Source organism: Somniosus microcephalus, chromosome 18 (assembly GCF_052327205.1).
Source record: "Somniosus microcephalus isolate GS21.2 chromosome 18, FLI_Smic_1.0, whole genome shotgun sequence".
NCBI lineage: Eukaryota > Metazoa > Chordata > Chondrichthyes > Squaliformes > Somniosidae > Somniosus > Somniosus microcephalus.
The window spans coordinates 58127199-58154900 of NC_141004.1; the positions used below are offsets into that span (position 1 = coordinate 58127199).

Sequence of the window (27702 nt, forward strand, 5' to 3'; positions counted from 1 at the left end):
CCGCTGTCGCTAACCTCCCGCTGAACTTCGCGTTGGTGGCGCCGCGCCCGGGCACTAGTTGCATTGCGCCCTGAGGGCGCTAACAGGAGGCGCAAAGCAACCGAATTTTTAGGCCATATTCTCTTAGGATTCATGACTAAATCACTGATTGTTTGGTCTAGTATTGAACAGTTAGTCTAGACAAGTAGTCTGAATTCATGATAGTTTCAGATTACTTACCCCCTAAAGCAGCAAGAGACAAGGCAACAGAGTGAAGTAGACATGTGGGTAACATGAAGGCGTGGTGAAAGACAAAAGTACTTAAAGTAATATTCCACAACCCAATAAGACACAGGTTCACATCAATAACTTTTTCCACAAAACAAGTCCTAATGGTCCTAATGTCAGCCATGCAGTTCAGGGAAGGAGGTCTGCCCCTTCAGACAGTGAAAAGGATGTGGGCGAGGGGGGAGAAAGGGAAGCCCATGTCTATGACTAGACCAAGAGAAAAGAAAGGGTTGATTATGCTGTGCATTACCATCAGACCACCAGGCTGTGTGTGGCTCTCTCTTTTATAACTTGTCGTTCTTTATACTACGCTGGTAGCTAATCAGAAGTGCCATTATAAATGCACGTCAGTGAGTTGTCTGACAGCAATCCAATCAAAGGGTTCAGATGACACCATAATCTGCAGACTGAAGCTTCAGCACCGTTATTATTGTCAGCAATATTCTTATATCTGGAGAGCTGTGAACTGATTTTTTTTTAAGCAAACATTGACAGCAGTCAGTTGGTGTGATGATACAGGTATCTTTATTAAAGAAGTGCCAGAAAATATAGAACCTCACAGGATATTGGAGTATTTAATGGGTGAATTAGACAAATTCTATATGTTATCAGCAGGGCCACTGGGTTATGGTGACTGCATAAGCCAAATTCCATTTTTATTACATGGGATTCTGGGTTTTTGACCATTGTTTTGGAGATCACGTTAAACAACAACAACTTACATTTATCTAGCACCTTTAACTAGAAAAATGTCCCACAGTGCTTCACAGAGCCTTGAGGAAAACCTGGCATTTTTCTCTGAATATTGCAGCTGCTGGCCTTGATTATCAGGCTATGTGGGTGAAATGTAAACATAATCACCGTACTGTAAATACAGCACTGTGTGCAAATCAATGTAAACGCTACAGCTGTTACCAGCAAAGAACTTGAAACAATTTGTTCGGAAGTGTTATGGCCCAGAAATTCGGGTCTCCACGGGTAAGTACGCATGGGGCACTCACCCGTAAGCCCAATGGAAGTGCCGGTTTCGTGCATGCACTGCGCATGCGCAGGAAACCAGCACTTCCGTTCCCCTGAAAGGGGTTCAGAGGTCGAACACGTGCGCAGGAGAGGCAGCGCGTGCGCATCGAACTTACATTTTTTTTGCAGGTTTTCCCAGGAAGGTAAGTCTCCAGAAGTTAGACATGTAAAAAGCAGTCGTAAGGCCTGCTTTTTACAAGGTAAGTGGTGAATTAATTAAAATTAAAACATTTTTTCCACAGGTTTATTATTTTTAAATACTTTAAAGAAAGGTAAGTTTATTTTTAGCCCCGTTAGAAAATGTAATTCATTTTTTCAAAAATTTAAATTATTGTTTAAAATAGTTATTTCATGTAATTTATAGTTTATTTTAAAAATGTGATTTTTTTTATTTATTTGAAGATTTAGTGATGTTTTGGGGCTTATAGTCTTCCTGTCAAACTTATGAATGAAGCATTCCCTGCTACCATTGGCTCTCCATGGTTCACGTGATTCCAGGGGATGCTTCGAACTAACTGCGCCCCTGGGATACACAAGCACTGCGCGCCGGCAGTTGGAGGAGGCCCAGGATCGCAATTCCACGGGGGCCCACAGCTCAACGGCTGGCGCGGTAGGTAAGTGCAGGTCGGGGGCCATTATCTACATCTGTTGGTTTTAATTTTTCACCGCTTTAAGTAGTTATCAAGGCCTAGCAATTCCATCGTGCCAGAATAAGAACACGAAGTGGGTGGGGCAGGGCATGTGTTAGTGTTGTCTCAGGCAGCACGTAATATTCACTCAACTGCAGATGCTTTCACCGGCCACTTCTCTTGCTCTGCTCTCCCTTCACATTAAAAGCTAACACTTGTCCTTCTCTTTCATTTCAGGTGCTGAAAATATGGACATCAGTTGATGAAGTGTAGCCCAGTCTTCCTGAAGATACAGCGGCACTTGATCTCATCCTCGCAAGCACCAGCTCAGATACTGGCACCACATGTACTTTAGAGTGCAGGCGAGAGGAGGGGTCTTCACGGTCCACAAGTGTGCAGGAGCTAGGACAGGGTGATAGGATGCCACAGGTGCCAGCTTGTCAGAGGGCGAGATCGCATACTAGCTCAGCTTCAGAGGGCTCAGCTGCTGATTTCGAGGGCCCAGCCTACTGAAAAGGCTGATGTGCATATGTCAGGAAATGCTAGGTGCACTGTGCAGCCTGCCAGCAAGCTTATGCACAATGTCGTAGAACATGGAGGAGTCCAGCTCCAACATGTGTCACGGCTTCGCATGGAGACCATTCTGCCCAACATGGACCAAGTGGTCAGCTCCATCAACAGTGGCGCCCACCATCATGGATCCTCTCCTGACAGCTCTCACAGCTGCAATGGAAGCTCATTTCTTGCTGTCCAGGTGGTGGTAATGGCTGGTCCCACATGATGGCAACGTTATGGAGCATGCGGCAGACAACCACAAATCTGAATACCCACTCAGGGCTGTACTACACAGCTCCTCCAGAATGGTCCAGGCATTGGAAGCATTGCTTGAGAATGACGATTGTTTGTTCGATGATGCATTGAGGGAATGGAATCCCTTACGTTTGACACAGATGCCAGGCTGGTGATGGGGAGCCGCAATGCAGGCGAAGCCTAGTGCTCTTTCATCCTGCTTTGCTCTCTCCATGGGGAAGGAAATGTAGGTGTTCCTCCCGGTGTAGAGAGCCTCGGTGACCTCCCTGACACAGCAGTGGACTGCCAACTGGGATATGTTGCTTATGTCACCTGCTACAGCCTGAAAGGAGCCTGTGGCATAAAGGATCACGGTGACCTTGACAGCTACAGGCAGTGCTGCCCATGCTCTGGTGCGAGGCTCGAGTTGTGGCTGCAGCAGATGGCATAGCTCGATGACAGCCTCCTTTGTGAAGCGACAGCAGCTCATATATTGATGCTCAGTGAGGTTGAGGTAGGAGAAGTACTCCCTGAATACCACTGTGGTTATAGCTGCCTGCGCAGTGCCTACCTCCTCCTCCCTCTTGTCGCAGCTGCTCCTACTCTCTGCTGCCTTCCTTGCTGCTCCCCTTCGTACTCCAGCCCAGAAGGCACCAGACCACCTGTGACTGCAATCAAACTAATTATAAGACAGCCAACAACAGTGCAGCACCAGCAAACTCTTCTTCTGTGCAAACAAATTGAACATTCCAGAGTGATAAAACAGACCATAAAACGGCCAAAGTGTAACCAGCAGCCTGAAATGACAAACCAGCAACTAACCTGTTCGTACTGCATGCTCCCTTTAGATGTCACTGGTGAGGGGTCCCTCCTGCAAGTTCGTGCACGAGTTGCTGGGGGAGTTCAGCACGTGGCAGGTCAAGCGTTGGGGCAGACCAAGATCGGAAAAGGGTCCTGAAATAAGCACAGGACCCTACTTTAAATAACTTACTCAGTGTTTTCCATAGTTTTGGCATGCGCTCGATCCAATATGGCAGGTAGGGCACTTCTAGCCTGCCAGAATGGAGGCTTAGGCGCCCAAAAGATGGGCACACACCATCAAATTTCTAGGCCAAATAATTGATTGTGAGCACTCTAGTGGGTCACATCATCCGCATGCCTGATACGAGACTCCCAAAACAAGCGCTCTACTCGGAGTTCCGACACGGCAAGAGAGCCCCAGGTGGGCAGAGGAAACATAGAGGCATAGAAACATAGAAGATAGGAGCAGGAGTAGGCCATTCGGCCCCTCGAGCCTGCTCCGCCATTCAATGAGATCATGGCTGATCATCCAAATTCAGTACCCTGTCCCTGCCTTCTCCCCATATCCCTTGATCCCTTTAGCCTTAAGAAATATATCTAACTCCTTCTTGAATATATTTAATGAATTGGCCTCAACTGCCTTCTGTGGTAGAGAATTCCACAGGTTCACCACTCTCTGGGTGAAGAAATTCCTCCTCATCTCTGTCCTAAATGGCTTACCCCTTATCCTTAGACTGTGACCCCTGGTTCTGGACTCCCCGGCCATCGGGAACATCCTTCCTGCATCTAGTCTGTCTAGTCCTGTCAGAATTTTATAAGTTTCAATGAGATCCCCTCTCATTCTTCTAAACTCCAGCGAGTATAAGCCCAATCGACCCAATCTCTCCTCATACATCATTCCTGCCATCCCAGGTATCAGTCTGGTGAATCTTTGCTGCACTCCCTTCATGGCAAGAACATCCTTCCTCAGATAAGGCGACCAAAACTGCACACAATACTCAAGGTGTGGTCTCACCAAGGCCCTGTACAACTGCAGCAAGACATCCTTGCTCCTGTACTCGAACCCTCTCGCTATGAAGGCCAACATACCATTTGCCTTCTTAACCGCCTGCTGCACCTGCATGCTTACCTTCAGCGACTGGTGCACAAGGACACCCAGGTCTCGTTGCACTTTCCCTTCTCCCAATCTATTGCTGTTCAGATAATAATCTGCCTTCAAGGACACCCTCAAAGCCTCCTTGAAAAAGTGCAACATCCCCACCGACACCTGGGAATCTCTGGCCCAAGACCGCACAAAATGGAGGAGAAGCATCCGGGAAGGTGCCGAACACCTCGAGTCTCTTCGCCAGGAGCAAGCGGAAGCCAAGCGCAAACAGCGGAAGGAGCGCACGTCAACCCAAGCACCCCACCCACCCGCCCCTTCAACCACCGTCTGCCCCACCTGTGACAGAGACTGTAGGTCCCGCATTGGACTCATCAGTCACCTGAGAACTCATTTTTAATGTGGAAGCAAGTCATCGGCACCAGTTGATGTAGCACTAAGACAAAGAGATTAGAATGTCGTAGGTTTGATTCTCAGCCCACGTTGAGTTAGCTAATCTCAGCCGGGGCCGCATTAGGAGAGTTACAATTGGCCTCATCACCCCTGGGCTTGGGAATGGAAAGTAAATGTAGCCAGGGCTCTCAATCTTCATTGCTAAACACTGACCCCAGTGCGAATGTGTGCCTCGGGTGCAAACAGGATTGGCCGTGGCAATGAAGCTCTCCCTGGTCAAATAGCCGACCCACACTCACTTTCTAGGCACTCACATGAAGAATAGCCACTCACAGAAAGAAATGTGGCAAAATACATATTTAAAAAAATGATTTTAAAATTGTTTTGTTAAAGCTACTGATGTTAGTAAACACCAGTCCAGAGTCCCTCGAAGGCAGACTTAATTCAGACCTTTTCTAGCAAAATCATTTCCTTCAAATTTTAATATGGACTAATTAAACAAATAAAATATTTATAAATTGTGAACATTTTCATTTTATTATGCTAAAATCATTCATAATTTGCTGCTTAAGGTCAAGGCTTGGAGCGTATTAAATCCCAGATAACCCATGGAACTTACATGCGTTATCAAACACTGAACAGTGATGACATTCGAGAAACAAGTGCCAGTCTAGATGTCTCTAACACAATTTCTAGAACTGAATTGCGTCTAAAAAAACCCCCAAATATTTAATAAATTAATTTGCAAATTCCACTAGACCATACAATGATTCTAAAATGTTAAAAGCAACTTGGAAAATTGCTCAATGCCTGGTATGCCATTTTGAAAGTGAGATTAGCAGCAGGTCAAGTGCCAGCGCAGTGTGTCATGGAGTGGTCAGCTGCTGGTTTAAACTACAAATGCTCATCTGATAAATCTGCAAACCTGGATGAACTGTGCAGGGAAGGTGGCTGAGCGGTGACAATGGATTTTCTGACAAAATGCTTCTTAGAAGATTTTTTAAATGTATGATAAAGGAATTCGATAGGGTAGATATAGAGAACATGTCCTCTGGTGGGCAAATCCATAATAAGGGGGCACAATCTTAAAATTATAGCTAGGCCATTCAAGAGTGAAATCAGGAAACATTTTTCACACAAAGGGTAGTGGAAAGCTGGAATTCTCTCCCCCTAAAGGTTGTGAATGCTGGGTCAATTGAAGCTTTTAAGGCTAAGATCAACAGATCTTTTATTAGGAAAGAGTATCAAGGGATATGAAACAAAGGTCGGTAAATGCAGTTGAGGTACAGATCAGCCATGACCTGACTGACTGGCAGAACAGGCTTGTGGGGCTGAATAGCCTACTCCTGTTCCTTATGTATGTGACAAATGCTCGCAGCTGGTGTGCTAACTAGCAGGAAGGAGATCTTCACCAGCACCACTCAGAAGCACTGCCACCTAGTGGACAGTTAAAGACCAGCACTGACAGGCATGAACCCACAGCCAGGGAATCAGTCATGGCATTGTTTGGAGGGGAGGGGGTATTTTTAACATAGGGAAAGACTTTATACAGGAAAGCTATTTACAATAACAAGTGATGTTCCACTGCACTGCTCATAGACAAAAGAAATGACCCATGTAGTATTGTGGCTGAGTCACTTTCTTCCATGCTTACCTTGTGAACTCCTGCCCTCCAATTGACATTGGGCTGGATTTTGCCATTGGGGGCGGGCTGGGGCGTGTCAGGTGGTTTTCGTGTCAGGACCCCGACTCCGATGTCAAGTGGGGAAAAAGTGCGATTGTGCCCTAATTGGGCTCTTGATTTCCAGCGTGTGGAAACCCCTGGCCCAATGAGTCTTTTCATACAGAAAGTCGCCTCCGATGACGTCATCAATGCTGCTGGATTTAAGGCCTGCAAGCGGTCTTGCTCCTTCTGGAGACTTTAAACTTTATGCCCATTGTTGTGATCGCTTCATTCAGCAACGATGCCCACCAGCAGGCCAAAGTGTGCTCCAAGGTTCGATGAGCCCTCCCTCCAAGCTAAGTGGAGGGAGCAAGATCCAATAAGGAGGTGCTCTTCCCTTCCTCAGGGAGGAAAAAGCCTCCCCAGCAGACTAAAGCTGTGTGGCTGCAAGTGACCCAAGAGGTCAACTCCATCTCAATGTGCCGCAGAACCTGGCTGCAGGGCAGGAAGAGGTTTCATGACCTTCTCCGCGCAAGAAAAGTGAGTATGACTTTCCCATCACCCTCAATCTGATCACCATCACCTCTCCTCACCAGCAGGCTGCTTTGCCAACCTCTTCCTTCACATCCCACTTGACACTTATATCCCTGCACCCTTACCCATTCCCTCTCTCTATGGTCACATTCACTTAACTATTCGACCATGCAGCCCTCACATTCCCCATCACTGTGTGGCAATGACAACAACTTACAACACACAGGGAGGGCCCTTTGTCTCCTTCTAAGCATCTATGCTATGTAATCTTTACACTCACTCCTTCATTCTCACTCTAACTCCACTTGTGTCCCTCATTGCAAGAAAAGAGAGCCCACATTAAGAGGGAAAGAGCTAGGACACGAGGCGGGCCACCCTCAATGCCCAGCTCACCCCCTGGGAGGAGTCGGCCCTGGAAATCGACAGGATCGAGGACGATTCGCAAGTCAGGGACGGACAGACGGGTGCATCACTGCAAGCTGGTGGCAGAATAGTTTGGCATCTCTCTCATTGACATTGCTTGAGTGACTGATAATGATTCTGATGCTATAACAGTTTGACTTATGATCATCTGCACAATTCAATGTGCATGCAACCTTTACCTCACACCTCTAACTCTTTCCTTTACTTCCCCACAAGACCATCAACAGCCCCTGTCCCCACTGTCCAGGAGGAACAGCCTGAGCCTCAAGACTCCTCAGAGGAATCTGCAACCTCTGAGGGCGCAGCGTCAGCAGAATTCAGCGCAGCCAGCACCAGCGCAGACACTCACACCTCGGTGGGACCTTCGCGAGATAGTGCAGTGTTGTCACCTGGTGTATCACAGCTCACAAGTGAGCATCAGCAGATGGTAGAGACAAGGACAGCAGTGGAGAGTCCTCGTCGGAGGGCGCAGAACTCTGCCAGCTCGGCTCAGCTGCATGTCAACCCTGTGCCTCTGGGTCCATCCAGAAGGAGAGTGGTGCTGGAACTCCAGGAACAGGTGCAGGAGTCTCTGGCAGGTTTTGTCTCCAGGTTCGCTGCGAGTGTGGAGCGAATGGAGGAGTCCATCGCGAACATGAGCAGAGCCTTTGTGGAGGCATTGGCACATGAACGCATCACCATGGAAAGGATGGCAACCTCCATCGAAAAGTAGCTACAGTAGAGGAGAGGATGGCTACGGCCATGGTGGAGATAAGTCGCCAGAGTGTTGAAAACATGGTCATTGTTCAGAATAGATTGACATCTCTTGAGGAGTGATGGTCTGCTATCGAGCATAGGAACCAGACCTTCATGGAAGTCCTCTGGAGTAGGACTTCCAGTGCATAAACGGGTCCTCATGGCCCCCCTGAAGAGCAGCAAGGTGCTGTCAACCCACTTGCTAGCTCTGAAGCGGGGCTGACCCATGAGAGGGATGTTGGTGGCAGATAACGAGGAAGTGGGGGCTCCTCTCCAAACGTTCAAAAGACCATGCCACTGCACAGCCCTCGGTCAGAGCCCCACCAGAGTCCTCACCCAACTGAGATGGGCATCTCATCCCCTGCACAGCCGCAGGAGCAGCAGACTGTTGCCGAGCCCTCACAGGGTCACAACCCCAGAGGACGGCCGCCAAAGGTGTCGAGACAGGAGCAGTAAGAAAGTGAGCAAGGGGACTCCACATCTGCTGAAGCCACAGGGGAAGCACCACGTAGTAGCGCGCGTAAGAGGAAGATAATGCACAAATAGTCACAAGGGTAGTGACTTGTATGTTATGTTGTGTTTATTTTTGAAATGCCATCAGTTGCTTGTTGTGATAAACTGTTGAAGTTGTGGCCTGTGTCATTTTGCAAATGGGACTTCCACATTGAGAGTTTAGAGCGACTTGCAATTGTCAGTAAGGTGGTCAGTGTGATAGGAATCCGCAGGTTCTTGTCGATTGTCGATGCTCTGGTAAGAAGGTGCGACGCAAAAGTGTTTGATTGTGCAGGCTAAGCAAATCTGGCCAACATGAGTGTGTCCCTTGCATTCCGGGCAGCAATGTGGTCGTGCGATTGCACCTTCTGGCCTGTGCAGCTTCAGGTGGGTGAGCAGCAGCTTGGCGCTCCTGTTGTTGCTGGTGCTGTTGGTGCTGCTGTTGTCCATGGTTCTGCTGCTGCTGCGGCTGGTCTTCATCCGAATCGGACGTACAGGAGGAAAGGAAATAAATGGTTCCCATGCTTCTGGTATATGCCTCAGTTGAGGAAGCGCTCAGTCAAGGTGGGGAGAGGGGTTTCCCAGGAGGTCACACTGGAGATGGGTGTCGGGCTCCAAACTTCCACAACAATGAGTATGCTTGCTAAAAGTTCCCCCAGACCTGAGACAACAAAGTTCTACCACCTGCAAATGATCATTGGTGAAAAGTCCTTTTTAATGGTGGAGCTGTAGCTGTTAGTAAGTAATCCACTTGTGAGGCCGCCAGGATTCACTGGCGTGTTCCAGAGGAGACGTGTAGGATGAAGGAATTGTGTTAAAATCAGAAAGGCCTCTCAAAATGGGATTATAGAGGCAATTAATTGGTTGTTAAGGGCCTTAAGGGCCTATCCCACCTATTGATGGAAACCGGCTCTGAAACCCCAATTCTGGGAAAATTGCTTGGAGGTGGGCTGGAGGCGGGATTGGAGTCACCCGCCATTTTTTGCGATTTTAACACCTCACACGCCTCCAATCCCACCTCCTCCCGCCTGGCAAAATCGAGCCCATTGTATCCTTGACGCCTGACCTCTCTCTATCACCTATTTGACATTATGGCTGAAGCCTCTGCCCAGACCAATAAAATACAGAAGAGAATCATCTATTCGCACAATCCTGATAGCCACAGCCCCATCAGTCAGTACACAGTAAACCAAGCACAGCTACATTACAGCTTAATCAATTCAGCTGAATAGGAATTTCACTACTGTCAGTTCAGTGTTTCACTGTCCTGTCCCCTCCTCCAACAGTGTCTTTCTCCCTCTCTCTTCACCATGTTAAACAGGGTCTCTCCCCAACTATTCTCCTTACGCCCAAGTAGCTTTCATCTTGTGCATTCCCGAACAATCAAGCTCCTCCCTCCTCTCAAAAGTCTCCCTCAGTCACATCTGCCGCCTGAAACAGTCTTTCTTTCTCTCTTCTCCCACCCCCCGCTAATTTTATCAGACTTCTTTTCAAATCCAAGTGCAAAAGAGGCAGCATTATCAGGAACATGGGAACAGGGGTAGGCCAATCAACCCCTCAGGCCTGTTCTGCCATTCATTCAGACCATGGCTGATCTGTATCTCATCTGAATTTACCCACCTTTGATCCATGTCCCTTGATTCCCTTACCCAACAAAAGTGTATTGATCTCAGTCTTGAAAATGTCAAATGACCCAGCATCCACAGCCTTTTGAATCTGTGCTGTACCCCCTCCGAGGCCAATATATCCTTGTTGAGGTGCGGTGCCAAAAACTGAACACAGTACAGTACTCCAACTGGAGTCTGGCCAAGGTGCTGCACAACTGAAACATAACTTCTTCCCTTTTGTATTGCAGCCTTGTAAGCAATGTTCTCTCATTTTTTTTGGGGTGCGCGGCCCCTTTAACGGGCTGCGTGGCCCATTCAAATTCTTGCCCACGCACAGTTTTTCCTATTGTAAAGCCAGCAAGCGGCCTGCATGGGAGCTCCAGACAACTGCGCAGTCGTGCAGCTTAAAGGGAACATTGCCCGCAAGATAAATGGCAACATTCCATTAGCCCTTTTGATTATTTTTTGTACAGTACCTAGCTTTTAGTGATTTGTGTACATGGAGAACTCCTCCACAGTTCCTAGTCACTCGCCATTTAGAATTTAGAAAATATTCCGATTTGTCTTTCTTGGATTCAAAGGGGATGACCTCACACTTCCCCAGATTGAACTCCATTTGACACAGTTTTTCCTACTTTGTCTATGTCCCTTTGCAACTTCTTGCTCCCATCTACACATCTTACTATGCCTCCTAACCTGGTGTCATCTGTAAACTTAGATGTACAACTCTCTAGTCCTTCATCATAGTCATTGATATATATGGTGAAAAGCAGAGGCCCCAGTACAGGTTCTTGTGGAACACCAGCGTACATTCCTTTTATCCTGACTCTCTGAGGGAGAAATTGAGTAATACCCCGTTTGGGGCACCAGCCTCGCCAGTAGGGTTGCAAAATTCTGGGAATTTTTAAAAGAGGAAACTTTCCATGGGAATTTTCGGGAATTTATGGGAATTTTGAGTTTTTTTGCACACTGATGGTTTTTGTCTCTGACCCTTATATTATCTTTGTCGTCAAAATAGACATACTGTTCCATACAAATAAAAACAGGCTTTCAAAACTTTATTTAGGTTATAATTTTGAACTTTATTGAACCCCCACAAAAAAGACCCATCTAAAATAAAATAAAAAGAGCGTCAGCTTATTTAGCCTGTAATTTGCCCTTATTTTGTCCCTTTGAGTCTTCTACTCATGAGTCTTCTACTCCTCATTGCTCCTCCTGATTCTCTGACTCTGACGTGTCCATTTCCTCCTCTGTGTCAGTGTCTAGCTGTGTGGTGGACACTTCTGTATCTGGCTCAATAAGTTGTAGGTTCGCCCGGATAGCCACCAGTTTCTCCACTCTCTTGTTAGTCAGCCTGTTGCGCACCTTTGTATGCGTATTCCCAAAAAGTGACCAGTTTCGTTCAGAGGCCGCTGATGAAGGTGGGATTTGGAGTATCACCGATGCAATAGGTGACAGGGCCTCAGATGCATAAAGTCCCTTCCACCAGGTATGTGCACAGATATGCTTGCATGATTCCCATATCCCATCCCCATTCCAAAGACCTTGCTTGGTAGAGAACTTTGCCAGACTTCCAAGAACTTTGCCCACATCCAGATTGAGATGGTGTGAGAGGGTAGAAATCACACTAAGCGCTGTTGATCTGTTCTCCAGAAAGTATTGGTCTCCCAACATGCTTTGGGTCCAGCATGTATGCTGCAGCATGAATCGGCTTGACACAAAATTCTTGACGCGTCTGTATGAATTGAACAATTGCCTTCTCCTCTGCTTTGAGCAGCAGGGATGTGGGTAGGGCAATGCTGATTTGTTCTTTTAAATCAGTAAAAAGCCTGAGAACATCTGACAAGACAGCGTCATCTCCTTCAATCTGAGCAATTGCAGATGCTACTGGTGAGAGTAGTTTAAGGCTGCTAACCACTCTCTCCCAAAACACATCATCCAGCAGTATTTTCTTGATGGTGGTTTCCATATCCCCAGACTGGGATATTGCCATTTCTTGCAGCGACTCCTTACCCTCCAGAAGGCTGTTGTACATTATGACAACACCACCCCATCTAGTGTTGTTGGGCAGCTTCAGTGTGGTGTTCTTGTTCTTTGTCATTTGCTTGGAGTTGTAGGTTGCTGCAACTACCTGTTTTCCCCTGACATACTTAACAACTTGCTTGGCTCTCTTGTACAGTGCTTCCATGGTTCTCAAACCCATGATGTCCTTGAGGAGCAGGTTAAGCCCATGAGCTGCGCACCCAATAGACGTAATATGAGGGTAGGCCTCCTCCACTTGAGCCCAAGCAGCCTTCATATTCGCAGCATTGTCAGTAACTACTGCAAAGACCTTTTGTGATCCAAGATCGTTGATGACCGCTTTCAGCTCATCAGCAATGTATGTGCCTGTGTGTCTGTTGTCCTTCGTGTCTGTGCTCTTGAAGAACACTGGGAGAGGAGTGGAGACGATGTAGTTTATGATGCCCTCCCCTCGTACATTTGACCACCCATCTGAGATGACTGCAACACAGTCTGCCATCGCTATCGTTTCTTTGAGCTTTCCTTGGACTCTGTTATACTCAGCCTCCAGCAAATAAGTAGACAAAGCATGTCTGGTGGGAGGACGGTATGCAGGGCGAATAACATTGAAAAATCTCTTCCAGTACACATTGGCTGTGAGCATGAGGGGTGAGCCTGTTGCAGATACAGCTCTAGCAAGGCACTCATCTGCATTCTTCTGGCTATGGTTATCCATTGTATCAAAGAACCTTCCAAGTGGGCCAGGAGTTGCTGATGATAAGGAGCCTGATGCTGAATGAGAACCATCATCTTCTTGAATGGAAGCAGAGGAACTCTGGGCTGACTGCTGTGAGCTTTGAGTGAAGTTGTTGCATTTGGATAAATGCTGCTGCATCTTTGTGGCATTCTTTACATATGGCTTTCTACAGTGTTTGCACATGTACACAACTATAGCAGTCTTACAGATGCCTGCAGGCCAATCACAATTCGATATGCAAATATTACAAATAGAGGGAGCTAATCGCTCATCCACTCATCCAACCAATCAGGACACATTTGTTCACAGTCACACACAAAACTTGTAATTATTAAAACAAGCCAAGTAAGAAGATAAACATATATTGATTAAGAAATTCCTTAATAATTAAGATTCCATCTCTGTTAGTAATTTTAAGAGAGGACCTGTGGAAAAAAAAGAAATACAAAAAAAACAATATTATGCTAGCATGTGCTTTTTTGGGCAAAATTCCCAAGCTAAACTTCCCGTGGAAAATTTCCGGAAATTTACCGGAAACTTTCCACCCCTTTGCAACCCTACTCGCCAGGGCGCTAAAAGTAGCGCCCCGGAAACATTCGCGCCCCCGCACCGGAAATTGAGTTGTTGCGCCCCAAAGGGAAGCGCGGCGCTACTGGAGGAGCCCCGCATCCCTCTTGGGCCGCTGCGAGTGAATATCGTGGCGTTACGTGCCGCAGCGCCACACGCTGCAGCACGTCGCGCTGCGGTATTGCAGGCTTTCCTCCCCTTCTTAAAGGGGAGGGGCCTTGTGCAGCGCGATCTGGGGCCCAGCTGGGCCCCCGAGGATCGGGAGTGCAGGCAAAAGAGCCCGGCACCGAGGAGAAGTGCCGGGCTCTTGGAGCGCAGCCGGCACTCCGCGGCGGGGGGGGGTTCAGGAGGCCGGGGACGGGAGCGCAGGCAGGTGCTGGCAGGCGGCCAACAACAAAAATGGCCGCCCCGCACCTTGCCTTTAATTTGCGCCTCCCCAGCCGCAGGTAGGCCCCCTGAACCTGTCGGACATAGCGTCCGGCGGTAAATCAGGGGGCGCTGCCGAATATCGCGGCCGGGGCGTCAGCGGGGTGCTGCGCACACCGATGACGTCATCGGCAGCGGCACAGCGCTAACGGTTAGCGCCACCACTAACGTCCCGCGGAATTTAGAGGGAGGCGTGGGCAGTGCCGTGCCCGGACGCCAGTTGGCTTGCGACCCACTTAGCGCCCTCTTAAGGCGCTAACGGGTGGCGCAACCTACTGAATTTCTCCCCCTCTGTCTCCTATCTCCCAACCAATTACCAACCCATACCACTAGGCTACCTCCAATTTTGTGTGCGATTATTTTTATCTGTACAACTCCTTTAATTCTCAGATTACATACTTAAAATGTCTGGAATCCTTCCAGGAGAAATTATTTTTGACTTGAAAGGCAGAATTACAATAGATTCCAAAGTGTCAGAAAATGCACCAGATAAATTAAAACCAACATTCTCTGGGGATGCTCCCCAGGTTCTCCTCGAAAATAGAGCTCGGGTCTTCAGCAGTCAGATCTCCCTTCAATAATTTCTAAATCCAGCACTGCTGCACAGTGCACTTTTCTGTACTTTTGTTTTTTTACTCCTGTAATAAAAGTGATGGAATGTTGGGCACAATTGGAGATGAAGTTATGGCCCTGTCCCACTGTATTTCAGTCTAACTCACCGCTTTCACATGTATTTAGCACTGTTTTTGGTCTGCCAGCTTTTCTGAAGCCGTCAGTTAGTTTTTGCCAGTTTTCTAGGCAACCCAAACTCATTGCACCTAAAATCCTTACAGCCAGCAGACGAAGGTGAATTTCATCCCATCAGCCTGGGCTGGATTTGAACCCAGATTAAGTATCGAACCCGCTGTACCGTGGAACAATGAAAAGTCAGTGGCCCAGAAATTGCGGTTGGCAGTGTAGCTATGGAGTACACTGCCGACCTGAGAACTTACCTGATGGGGGCCCTCACTCGTGAACTTGCTGACGCTGCGTACTGGAGGGCCGGAATGGCCCAGGGATTCCGGGGCACAGCAAGGATCTATCCTTGGCCCACTCCTATTTCTCATCTACATGTTGCCCCTTGGTGACATCATCCGAAAACACAGCGTCAGTTTCCACATGTACGCTGACGACACCCAGCTCTACCTCACCACCACTTCTCTCGAGCCCTCCGCGGTCTCTAAATTGTCATGACTGCTTGTCTGACATACAGTTCTGGATGAGCAAAAATTTTCTCCAATTAAATATTCGGAAGACCGAAGCCACTGGCCTAGAAATTCAGTTGGCTGCGCCAGGCGCTAACGCCAAAAAAGGGCTATATTTCCGTCGATAAAGCCTTAGCGCCGGAATGCAGACCGATCTGCGCCGACGCCCAAATTCATTTGAGATTTAGCGCCGGCGCAAAGTGTTAGCGCCCGCTCGGGTGCGCGCGCAGCTTATGACGTCATATCCTCGCGCAACGCTGTTTTAGCGCCCCAAACTGGAAATTGAGTGGCGCCCGCCCAATGTGGGCGTGGCGCTATTAGGAATTGTAAAATGGAACGTTGCAGAGGCCCTGTGGGCCTCGTTGAGCGCAAATTAAAGGGCACCTCCACTGACCTATAAAGCCCAGCCATTTTGCTGCAATGACTTCACTGCTTTGGATTTCTACACAGAGACCAAGGGACAGAGATTCCAGATTTGGGACAAGATAGGAGAGGTCTTTCTGGCTTCTGGCCAGTGCTTTGACATTTGACTCTTGCTGATTTCACTGTTGCGACCTTGATTATGGGGGCTGCATGGGGGGCCAACATTGAGTTGCAGCATTATGTGCGGAGGGCTCGCAGACGCTGTGAGAGACGGGCAGCCATGCGTAGACACAGAAGGGCCATCAGGCGTCGCCAACGTAGGCCTTACGCACCCAGGCAATACCGGCAGCAGGTGTCCTATGTCACCATGTCTGCGGCACTTTGTGTAAAGAGGCTGCGCTTCAGAAGGGAGGTGGTTGGAGAGATCTGCCAGCTGCTCCACGCAGATTTGCAGCCACAGCTCATGTCCAGGACGTCTCTCTCGGTGGAAGTGAAGGTCACGGTGGCTCTCAGCTTTTATGCAAGCGGCTCGTTCCAAGCCGCTGCTGGGGACATCGCGAACATCTCCCAGTTCGCCGCACATCGCTGCATCTGGCAGGTCACCGATGCACTGTTCGCGAGGAGACACCAGTTCATCTCCTTCCCCATGACCCAACAGAGGCAGCAGCAGCGTGCAGTGGGATTTGGCAGGATCGCGGGCTTCCCCATGGTGCAGGGCGCCATTGACTGCACGCATGTGGCTATGCGGGCACCTATAGACAATCCCGAGGTTTACCGCAACCACAAGGGCTACCATTCCCTCAATGTGCAGCTGGTGTGTGACCACAGGCAGCGCATCCTAGCTGTAAATGCCCGCTTCCCAGGAAGCAGCCACGATGCTTTTATCCTGCGCCAGACTACTGTGGCTGACATGTTCCAGGCACAGCCTCCACCAAGGGGATGGCTTATCGGGGACAAGGGCTACCCTTTGTGCACATGGCTCATGACCCCGCTCCGCGCGCCCAGGACCCCAGCGGAGGACTCATACAACGAAAGCCATCAAGCAACAAGGAACGTCGTAGAGCAAACCATAGGCGTCCTCAAGCAACGCTTCCGCTGCCTGGATCGCTCCGGCGGCTCTCTACAGTATTCGCCGGATAGAGTGTCCCAGTTCGTCGTCGTGTGCTGCATGCTGCACAACCTGGCTATCCGCCGGACGCAGGCACTGCCACCTGACATTGCACCACCACCTGAGGAGGACGAGCAGGAGGACCATCAGGAGGAGGAGGGGGAGGAGCAGGCCAGGAGGGGGCCAGAAGGCCCAAGGGCCGTACGCCGGGGGCTTATTGCTCGACACTTCTAGGCCCGCTGTGAGGGAATGGCCTGTGGGAATGAGCGCACCTGAAGGCAGCCGCTCCGGAAGCCGTCAGCCGGTTAACGCAGCAAACACTTGAAACATGACACCTGGACAAGCTGAATAAATAAAAACCTTTATTTAACAAACTGAGGCCCCTTCCCACATGAAACTCAAAACACAGAACACACCCAAAAAACAGTCACAAACATATGTCACTCCCCCAACCTGGGGAGGACTAACAAAAGTTGGCCATCCACATGGCCTTCAACATTGGCCGTAACAAAAAAAGGGCCCCCCTCGCCAACAGAAAGACCCCCATAAAAACAAAAAATGCCTTCAATTTCGGCCATCCACAAAAATCAGCCCCCAAAACACAATCCCCCCCATATATACAATGCCACAGAGACCACACTCTAGCGGCTGTGCCGAGAGGGCGAGTCCTCAGAGAGCCTTCCCCGGCCCCTGCCCGGCCTGCTGCTCCGCCTCAACGTGGGCCCTGTGGCGGCCTCAAGGCTGGGGGAAGGCTCATGAGGGCCCCCATGCGTCGCGACAGATGCCCTTGGGGGTCGGCCAACACGACGCACGTCCCGGGAGGGGCCGGCTGCTGACTGGTTCGGCTGTGGCTGGCCAGCATCAGTGGCAGCAGCAGCTCCTCGCACCCTGGCTGGGGGGGTGGCAGTGTCGGATGCTCCAAGGGGGGCAAGCTGGCTGCTGCCAGGCGCGCGAGGCTCAGCAGACACAGTGGCAGTCGTCCGGCCTGGCAGTTCAGCTGGCGCAGCTATGTGCTGGAGGCCAGCCCGCTGTGTTGCAGCAGGGCGGCGGGTGCGGGTGCGACGCCTCTGCGTCAAAGCGAGTGTGGCAGAAGTCAGTGACCGCACTGCCCGGGTATGTGCCTCCAGCTGCTGTGACAGTGTGTCGAAGGAACCACCTCTCTGGCGACTCTCCTCCTGCAGTGCCGCGAGTAGTTCGACCCCCCTGGCGTGCGCTGCGGCCAGTTGCTCCACCCCCCTGGCCTGTGATTGGCCGAATGCTGCCACACTCTGAGCCAGGGACTCGATGGCGTGCGGCATCTGCTCCACAACCCCCATGAACTCATGGTGGCGCCGGTCAGACGCCACCGAGATCTCTTGCAGGAGGCGCACCTCCTGGCCGAGGCCACTCTCCGGACTGGAGAGAGGACTCTGCAGCTGGGGAGAAGCCGGCCGAGCTGGCCGACCCCTGCCGCCTGCCTGGACCCCACTGCAAGCAGGATCTGCCCTCCCCTGCAACACCTTCCCCTGGCTCTCCTGCATGCCAGACGTCCCCCCTTCATTGCCATCCCCTGACACGGCTGAGGGCTCGCCCGATGGGCCGGCTTCCTCCTCGTCCTGGACGTCCTCCTCCTCCAAGGGCCTGGCACCCGGCGCCTCAGGGACCACCTCCTCCTCAGCAGCTGAAAGCAGGAAGGCACAAGAGTAGCTTTAAAGTGAGGACAGGGCGTCAGCGAGGGACGCCTGAGCGGTGGCATTATGCGCATTTGTCCGTCAGTGGGAAAGGATTTAGATCGGAAGCACTAGGGCAACGAGAGAGCTGCAAGCGGTCATCTCCTTACCAGTGGCTTCCAGCACAGGGTCCGCATCCCCGATGGCTACAGGGCCAGTCACCCAGGGACGCAGGAGTCCAGCGACGCTCTCCTCCAGAGCACTTAGAGCCTGGTAGTGGGGCCGTCCACCACCGGTCTCCACCCGGCTGCGCGCATTTCTTGCCAGCTTGGCCTGCAAGAGAAAGGACGGACTCTAAGTACAGTGTGGTGCCCTGTTGCTGTGTGTACTGCCTCCCATGGTGGAATAGCCTGGCCAGTGTGGTCAGTGCAGAAAGTGCTGTTGATGATCATGCCAGTGGCATTGCTGCGTGAGGAGGGCTGCCCATTATGCCTTTGAGGTCCCTTTGCCCATAGTGTGAGGCTCACATGCAAGGATGAGGAGGACAGTGGAAAGGGTACTCACCTTCACCAGCCGACAGAGGTCATTGAACTTTTTGCGGCACTGGTCCGCAGTCCTGGGCACATCTGAGTTTGAGGAGACCCTGCGTGCGATGCTCCTCCAGGCTTTCCTGAACTCTCTCCTGGGAGCCTTTCTGCCATTGTCCGGGCACAAGATGGGTCTTCTCTCCTGGACAGCATCAATCAGCACCCTCAGTGCATGGTCTGAGAAGCGCTGGGCTCTTTCACGGGCCATCTCCATCTGTCCTGGCGCTATTTTGTCCCACCAGCACTGTTGAGGCCTAGCAGCAGGGCTCCAGTGTGCAGGGCGTGGCAGCAGTCAAAGTTGACCCTTCCCCCTTTAAGAGCAGGCCGGCGTCAGGGTGTCTGCTGTCAAGCAACACATGACCGCACCTGCGCTGCGCCCGGCATCGGCGTTATCAGGCCGCAGCGCCGGTTTAGCGCCGGAACCGAGCATTGCAACGCCGGTTTCAGCGCTCGCCAAAACTCTTGGCCAAATCCACTGAATTTCGGCGCGGTTGCCTGCAGTTTCCGGCGGGCGCTAAATTTACCGAATGCCCGACTTTAGCGCCCCAAAACTGTGCAAACTGAATTTCTAGGCCACTGTTTTTGGACCCTGCCACAAACTCCATTCCCTACCCGCTAACATCTGTCTGAGGCTGAACCACATTGTTCACAACCTTGGTGTCATATTTGACCCTGAAATGAGCTTCCGACCACATATCCGTAGAATAACAAAGACCGCCTATTTCCAACTCCGTAACATCGCCCGTCTCCGCCCTTGCCTCAGCTCATCTGCTGCTGAAACCCTCATCCATGCCTTTGTTACCTCTAGACTTGACTATTCCAACGCACTCCTGGCTGGCCTCCCACATTCCACCCTACGTAAGCTTGAGGTGATCCAAAACTCGGCTGCCTGTGTCCTAACTCGCACCAAGTCCCGTTCACCCATCTCCCCTGTGCTTGCTGACCTACATTAGCTCCTGGTTAAGCAACGCCTCGATTTCAAAATTCTCATCCTTGTTTTCAAATCCCTCCATGGCCTCACCCCTCCCTACCTCTGTAATCTCCTTCAGTCCCATAATCCCCCCGCGATATCTGCGCTCCTCTAATTCTGCCCTCTTGAGCATCCCTGATTATAATCGCTCAACCATTGGTGGCCGTGCCTTCTGTTGCTGAGGCCCTAAGCTCTGGAATTCCTTGCTTAAACCTCTCCGCCTCTCTTTCCTCCTTTAAGATGCTCCTTAAAACCTACCTCTTTGACCAAGCTTTTGGTCACCTGCCCTAATTTCTCCTTATGTGGGTTGGTGTCCATTTTTTTGTCTTATAATACTCCTGTGCAGCACCTTGGGATGTTTTACTACGTTAAAGGCACTATATAAATACAAATTGTTGTTGCGTGTGGAAGTGTACCTGGGATCACGTGGGCCTGGTGCTCTAATCAGTACATCGAAGGGAAAATGTCTGCCTCCAATACTGGTAACTTTCTTTATATTGCATTTCACTCAATGTATTTTCAGAATAATTATAAGGACTAGGAGAATAAATAGTTCCAAAATGACCTGCTCTCTCTGTCTCACACACAGACCCACCTAAAAAGATTACTCGGGAATTAATTCTTAAATCTAATTTGGGAATTAGAGTTCTGATAAATTGTTGAAGCTCTGTGATATTTCATATAAAATAACATGGACAAGTGATACAAACATAAATACAAAAGAGCCCAAACAAAGATCTGAAAAATCTGTACATTAATCATTGGCGGTGTGTCTGACAGTTTTACAATTTATTACATCACATTCCGGAGCTAATAGAATGAATAACTCTCTATCTAATCCCCTTACGCTGATGCAAACAGGCCCTGCATCGGTTTGCATCAACCGTAAAATTTTTGTGCGTAATTGCTGGGCAGTTGGTGTACAATTAGCCCAACTCTGTCATAGAGTCATAGGGGAAAAAATGAGTCGCGCCCACTTTGGGCAAAATTCATCGGTAGTGCCCCAAGAGGGAAGCGGGGTGCTACTAGAAGTGCCCCGCCTCCCTCTTGGGGTGCTGCAAGGGAATATTGCAGCGCAACATGCCGCAGTGCGTCGCGCCGCGGTACTGCAGGCCTTCCTCCCCTTCTTCAAGGAGAGGGGCCTTGCGCAGCGCGACCCAGGGCCCAGCTGGGCCACCAGGGATCGGAGTGCCGGCAAAAGAGCTCGGCACTCAAGAGAAGTGCCGGGCTCACGGAGCACAGCCGGCACTCCACGGGGGAGCTGCAGAGGAGGCCGGGGACGGCAACGGGGCAGGTGCTGGCAGGCAGCCAGCAATAAAGATGGCCACCCGGCACCTCGCCTTTAAATAGCACCACACCAGCTGCAGGTAGGCCCCCCTGACCCCTTTGGACATAGCGTCTGGTGGTAAGTCAGGGGGCGCTATCGAAGATCGCGGCTGGGGCGCTGCTCACGCCGATGACATCATCGCCGGCGGTGCAGCTCTGCGGGTTGCTAACGGTTACCGCCGCCACTAACCTCCTGCTGAATTTTGCTTTGGACGCTAACGGGAGGCGCAAAGCAACCGAATATTTCCCTCACAGAGTCATAACGGCACAGAAGGAGGCCTTTCTGCCCATCGAGTCTGTGCCGGCTCTCTGTAGAGCAATCCAGTCAGTCCCATTCCCCTGCTCTATCCCCGTAGCCCTGCAAGTTTATTTCCCTCAAGTGCCTATCCAGTCTCCCCTTGAAAACATTGAGTGTCTCCGCTTCCACCACTTCTGTCGGCAGCGAGTTCCAGGTCCTCACCACTCGCTGCGTAAAAAAGTTTTTGCTCACATCCCCCCTGTATCTCTTGCCCAAAACCTTAAATCTGTGTCCCCTCGTCCTTGTACCATCAACTAGTGGGAACAGCCTTTCTCCGTCTAGCCTATCCAAACCCGTCATAATCTTGTACACCTCTATCAAATCACCCCTCAACCTCCTTTGCTCTAATGAAACAAATCCAACTTCTCCAACCTGTCCTTGTAGCTAAGATCCCCCATCCTCAGAACATTCTGATAAATCTCCTCTGCACCCTCTCAAGGGCCTTCACATCCTTCCTAAAGAACTGGACGCAATACTCCAGTTGTGGCCTAACCAGCGCTTTATAAAAGTTCAGCGTAGCTTCTCTATTTTTGTACTCAATACCTCTATTTATGAAGCCCAAGATCCCATATGCTTTGTTAACCACTCTCTCAATATGTCCTGCCACCTTCAGGGACGTATGCACATTAACTCTGTCCCTGCAGACTTTTAAAACTGTGCCATTAAGTCTATATTGCCTCTCCCTGTTCCTTCTGCCAAAATGCATCACCTCACATTTCTCTGTTAAATCTCCCTGTTCCATCTGCCACTCGTCTGCCCATTCTGCTAGCCTTTCTATGTCCTGTTGCAGTCGATTTGTAGCATCCCCACTGTTTGTCACACCCCCAAGTTTGGTGCCAGCGGCAAATTTAGGAACTCTACTCTGTATTCCAATATTCAGGTCATTTAAATATATCAAAAAAGCAGTGGCCCCAGCACTGACCCTTGGGGAACACCACTGTCTACCATCCTCCAGTCTGAAAAACAGCCATTTACCACAACTCGCTGTTTTCTGTCCTTAAGCCAATTCCTTATCTAAGCTGCCACTGACCCACCTATTCTATGAGCCTCAATTTTGTTAACCAGCCTTCTATGTGGTACTTTGTCAAACACCTTCCGAAAATCCATGTAGACAACACCCATTGCATTCCCTTCATCAATCCTCTGTTACTTCATCAAAAAATTCAATTAGATTAGTCAAGCACGATCTGCCTTTTACAAATCCGTATTGGCACTCCTTAATTAACTTAAACCTCTCCAAGTGCCTGTTCATTTTTTCCTTGATTATTGTTTTTAAAACTTTACCCACCACTGATGTTAAACTGACCGGCCTGTAGTTACTAGGATTGTCCTTACACCCTTTCTTGAACAATGGTGTCACATTTGCCACTTTCCAATCCTCAGGCACCTCCCCCGCATCTAGGGAAGATTGGAAAATTATGGCAAGCCCTTCCACTATCTCCTCCCCCAATTCCCTTAGCAACCTGGGATGCAAGCCATCTGGACCAGGCGACTTGCTCACTCTAAGCATACCTAGCCTTTCTAGTACATCCTGTCTATCAATTTTCTCCCCTTCCATTGCTTCTACCTTTTCCACTTCTACCGATATTTTGTCAGCATCCACCTCCTTAGTAAACACCGATACAAAGTACTCATTGATTATTCTAGCCTTGCCCTGCGCCTCTAAGCATACATCACCTTCTTTGTTTCTAATAGGCCCCACCCCGCCTCTTACTACCCGCTTACTGTTTACATACCGGTAGAAGATTTTTGTGTTCCTCTTTATGTTAACCGCCATTCTACTCTCATAGGGGTAGATTTTCCTGGAGCCGTCAGGCGGGGTTTCAGGCGTGTGGGGGGGGGGGGGAAATCCCGATTTCGGGGGTCCCGACACCATCCCGCCCAAAACCCGCCTCCACGTAAGTTTCAGGGGAGGCGGGTACCCGCCCCGCACTGGGACCCACCGACCTGAGGCGGGAAGGGATTAGTGCCAATTAACTGACTGTTAACAGTTGAAGGACTTGGCGGGGTCGCGATGTCGGTGTTCAGGTGAGTGATGGGTGCATGAGTGCAAAGGTAAGTGTGTTTGGTGTGTCTAAAGTGTGTAAAGAAGTTTAAATTACCTGTACTTACCTTAACAGCCTTCCTTCCTCAAGGTTTCAGGAGTCCATCACTTAGCCGGCACTGAAAGCAAAATGGCTGCGAACTATCAAAAGTGACAGCCTGCAGCTTTCAGTGCCGGTGAGAGTTCTAACTGAGTCTGTGTAGAAGGACTCAGGTCAGAAGTCAGACTGTCAGTGTTTGACAGCTTCAAACAGCTGTGAAACACTGATATTTCATCTGTCAAGACCTCTTGACAGATGAAATTTCAGTCTGTGACGTCACCTGTTGCCGGGTGGCCCTTAATTGGCCTGCTGGGCCCGCTGGGTGGGCTTAACAAGGTCAATCAAGGGAAAATCGCGTGGATTGGCCAAACGTCGATGTAGGCGGGACTAAAACCCAAAAGTTGTAGTCCCGCCTCCTTCCCGACAGCTTTAGGAAAATCTACCCCATAGTCTCTCTTTGCCAATCTCATTTTCATCTTCACATCCCCTCTTAACTTATTGTATTTGGCCTGGTTCTCCCTTGAAGAATTCACCTGACATGCATCCTACACCCTCTTTTTGTGTTTTATCATCTTCTATCTCCCTCGTCATCCACGGAGCGCTTGCTTTGGTTCCCTTCCCCTTCCCTCTTGTTGGAATGTACTGAGCCTGTACTTGGAACATCTCCTCCTTAAAGATCACCCATTGTTCCGTTACAGTTTTTCCTGTCAGTCTTTGGTTCAATTTTATCCTGGCTAGATCCTTTCGCATCCCATTGAAGTTAGAAGTTCCACTCTAGATTGTCCCTTGCTCCTCTCCATTGTTAATCTAAATGGTCCACGTTGGTACCAACGACACAGGTAGGACTAAGAAAGAGGTTCTGCTGAGAGAGTTTAAGCAGCTAGGGGCTAAATTAAAAAGCAGAACCACAAAGGTCATTGGGGGAAAAATTCGGTTGCTTTGCACCTCCCGTTGGGCGCTAATGGGGCGCAAAGCAACTAGCGCCCGGGAGCGGTGATGTTTGCGCCGCTCGCGAAAGTGACCAGACATTTTGCGGCGGTGCTAAACACTACCACCACGATCTCCTGCACCCACAGATCATGACGTTAGTCGAGCGTGCAACGCCCCGGTAGTGCCCCGAACTAGATATTGAGTGGCGCCCCTTGCCTTACCACCTGCCGCTGGCAACGAAAGGTTGAGGGGAGCGTTTTGCAGTCAGGAAGCGACTGGGGGAGCGCTATTTAAAGGCGACCGCTTCCTGCCTTTTTTTGTCAGCGACATTTTTGTACCACGCATTCTGAGAGAGAGAGAGACTTCTGGAGAGATTCAACACTGTGTGAAGGAGTTTTGGGTACTGAGCAGCACTTTGCTGGTTCATTTTGATTTGACCTTCCTTGCATCGATTTAGAAGAGACTATGGGGGCTGCACTCTGAGCTCTTTCCCTGGGTCTCTCCATTGTTCTTTCCAGCAGATTTGATGTACAGGTCCCTCCAGGCTGAGATTCAAGGCTGCAATGAGCAGGGTGTGGATGGAGAGCAAGATCGACCCTCCCCTTTAAGAACTGGCCGGCGCCAGTGTGTCTGTGTTCCATTGCTGACTGACATCACATGAGCTTCGCTAGCGCACTGAGGTAGCGCAACTCCCAAAGATGTCGGGGAACATAGGGTCTAATGAGAGGGAGGAACTGATAGAAATCAGTATTTGTAGGGAAATGGTGTTAGGGAAATTGATGGGATTGAGGGCTGATAAATCCCCAGGGCCTGATAATCTACATCCTAGGGTACTTAAGGAAGTGGCCCTAGAAATAGTAGATGCATTGCGGGTCATCTACCAAAATTCGATAGACTCTGGAACAGTACCCATGGATTGGCGGGTAGCTAATGTTACCCCACTGTTCAAAAAGGGTGGTAGAGAGAAAATGGGGAATTACAGACCGGTAAGCCTGACATCGGTAGTGGGGAAAATGCTCGAGTCCATTATTATAAAGGATGTAATAGCAGAGCACTTGGAAAAAAGTGACCGGATCGGACAAAGTCAACATGGATTTACAAAAGGTAAATCGTGCTTGACTAATCTACTGGAATTTTTTGAGGATGTAACTGGTAAAATAGATAAGGGAGAACCAGTGGATGTGGTGTATTTGGATTTTCAAAAGGCTTTCGATAAGGTCCCGCATAAGAGATTAGCGTGTAAAATTAAGGCACATGGGATTGGGGGCAAGGTACTGACTTGGATAGAGAACTGGTTGGCGGACAGAAAGCAAAGAGTTGGAATAAACGGCTCTTCTTCCGAGTGGCAGGCAGTGACTAGTGGGGTACCGCAGGGATCGGTCCTTGGGCCCCAGCTATTCACAATATATATTAATGATCTAGACAAGGGAACTAGATGTAATATCTCCAAGTTTGCAGACGACACAAAGCTGGGTGGGCGTGTGTGCTGTGAGGAGGATACCGAGAAACTCCCGTATGATTTGGACAGGTTGGGTGATTGGGCAGAAGCATGGCAGACGCAATATAACGTGGATAAATGCGAGGTTATCCACTTTGGTGGCAAAAACAGGAAGGCAGATTATTATCTGAATGGCAATAGATTGGGAGAAGGGGAAGTGCAACGAGACCTGGGCGTCCTTGTGCACCAGTCGCTGAAAGTAAGCATGCAGGTGCAGCAGGCGGTTAAGAAGGCAAATGGTATGTTGGCCTTCGTAGCGAGAGGGTTCGAGTACAGGAACAAGGATGTCTTGCTGCAGTTGTACAGGGCCTTGGTGAGACCACATCTGGAGTATGGTGTGCAGTTTTGGTCGCCTTATCTGAGGAAGGATGTTCTTGCCATGGAAGGAGTGCAGCGAAGATTCACCAGGCTGATACCTGGGATGGCAGGAATGACGTATGAGGAGAGATTGGGTCGATTGGGCTTGTACTCGTTGAAGTTTAGAAGAATGAGAGGGGATCTCATCGAAACTTATAAAATTCTAACAGGACTAGACAGACTAGATGCAGGAAGGATGTTCCCGATGGTCGGGGAGTCCAGAACCAAGGGTCACAGTCTAAGGATAAGGGGTAAGCCATTTAGGACAGAGATGAGGAGGAATTTCTTCACCCAGAGAATGGTGAACCTGTGGAATTCTCTACCAAAGAAGGCAGTAGAGGCCAATTCATTAAATATATTCAAGAAGGAGTTAGATATATTTCTTAAGGCTAAAGGGATCAAGGGATATGGGGAGAAGACAGGAACGGGGTACTGAATTTGGACGATCAGCCATGATCTCATTGAATGGCGGAGCAGGCTCGAGGGGCCGAATGGCCTACTCCTGCTCCTATCTTCTATGTTTCTATGTATGTTTCTGTGCCTTAAGAGAGGTGTGTAGCGCTCCAATAATCTCCAGGGACCATAGAATCCAAGTTTGCAGTCGGAGGCGATAATTAGTATTATGTCCGTGTGTAATTGAGACACGGACTGCAGGAGTTGGTTATAACAGGTCTTTACTGAGTGGAGACAAACTGGAACTACTATGCAAAAGTTACTACACAGGCTTATATACAGGGGTGGTCACTACTGGTACTGCAGTATACAGGGGCTGCAGAATATAGTTCCTTCTGCAAAGTACATACACTACAATTAGCAGCAGGCGCTAAACTTTGCGCCGGCCAATAATTGCACCCCAAACGGGGTGATACCGAATTTCTCCCCCATAATCTCTGGATTATTACCGGAGCCACGAGCAAATTGGCATAGGGTCAATAGGATCAGGGAGATGAAAGCGTGGCTCAAAGATTGGTGTGGGTGAAGTGGGTTTCGATTTGTGGGGCACTGGCACTAGTATTGGGGAAAGAGAGGGCTGTTTCATTGGGACAGACTACACCTCAACCATGCCGGGACCAGTTCTAGCG

At 49.7% G+C, this 27702-nt stretch overlaps 1 protein-coding gene across 1 annotated transcript; it reads right to left on the reverse strand.

Annotated features, from left to right (window-relative positions):
* Positions 1-17269: 17269 nt before the first annotated feature.
* LOC147105297 (uncharacterized) lies at positions 17270-21007 on the reverse strand. Its single transcript, XM_086011798.1, has 3 exons — positions 20975-21007; positions 18741-18924; positions 17270-18581 (listed from the first exon to the last, which is right to left on the reverse strand). The coding sequence occupies exons 1-3, from the start codon at positions 21005-21007 to the stop codon at positions 17563-17565; spliced, it is 1236 nt and encodes a 411-aa protein (XP_085867924.1). The 3' UTR covers positions 17270-17562.
* Between the last annotated feature and the right edge of the window lie 6695 nt (positions 21008-27702).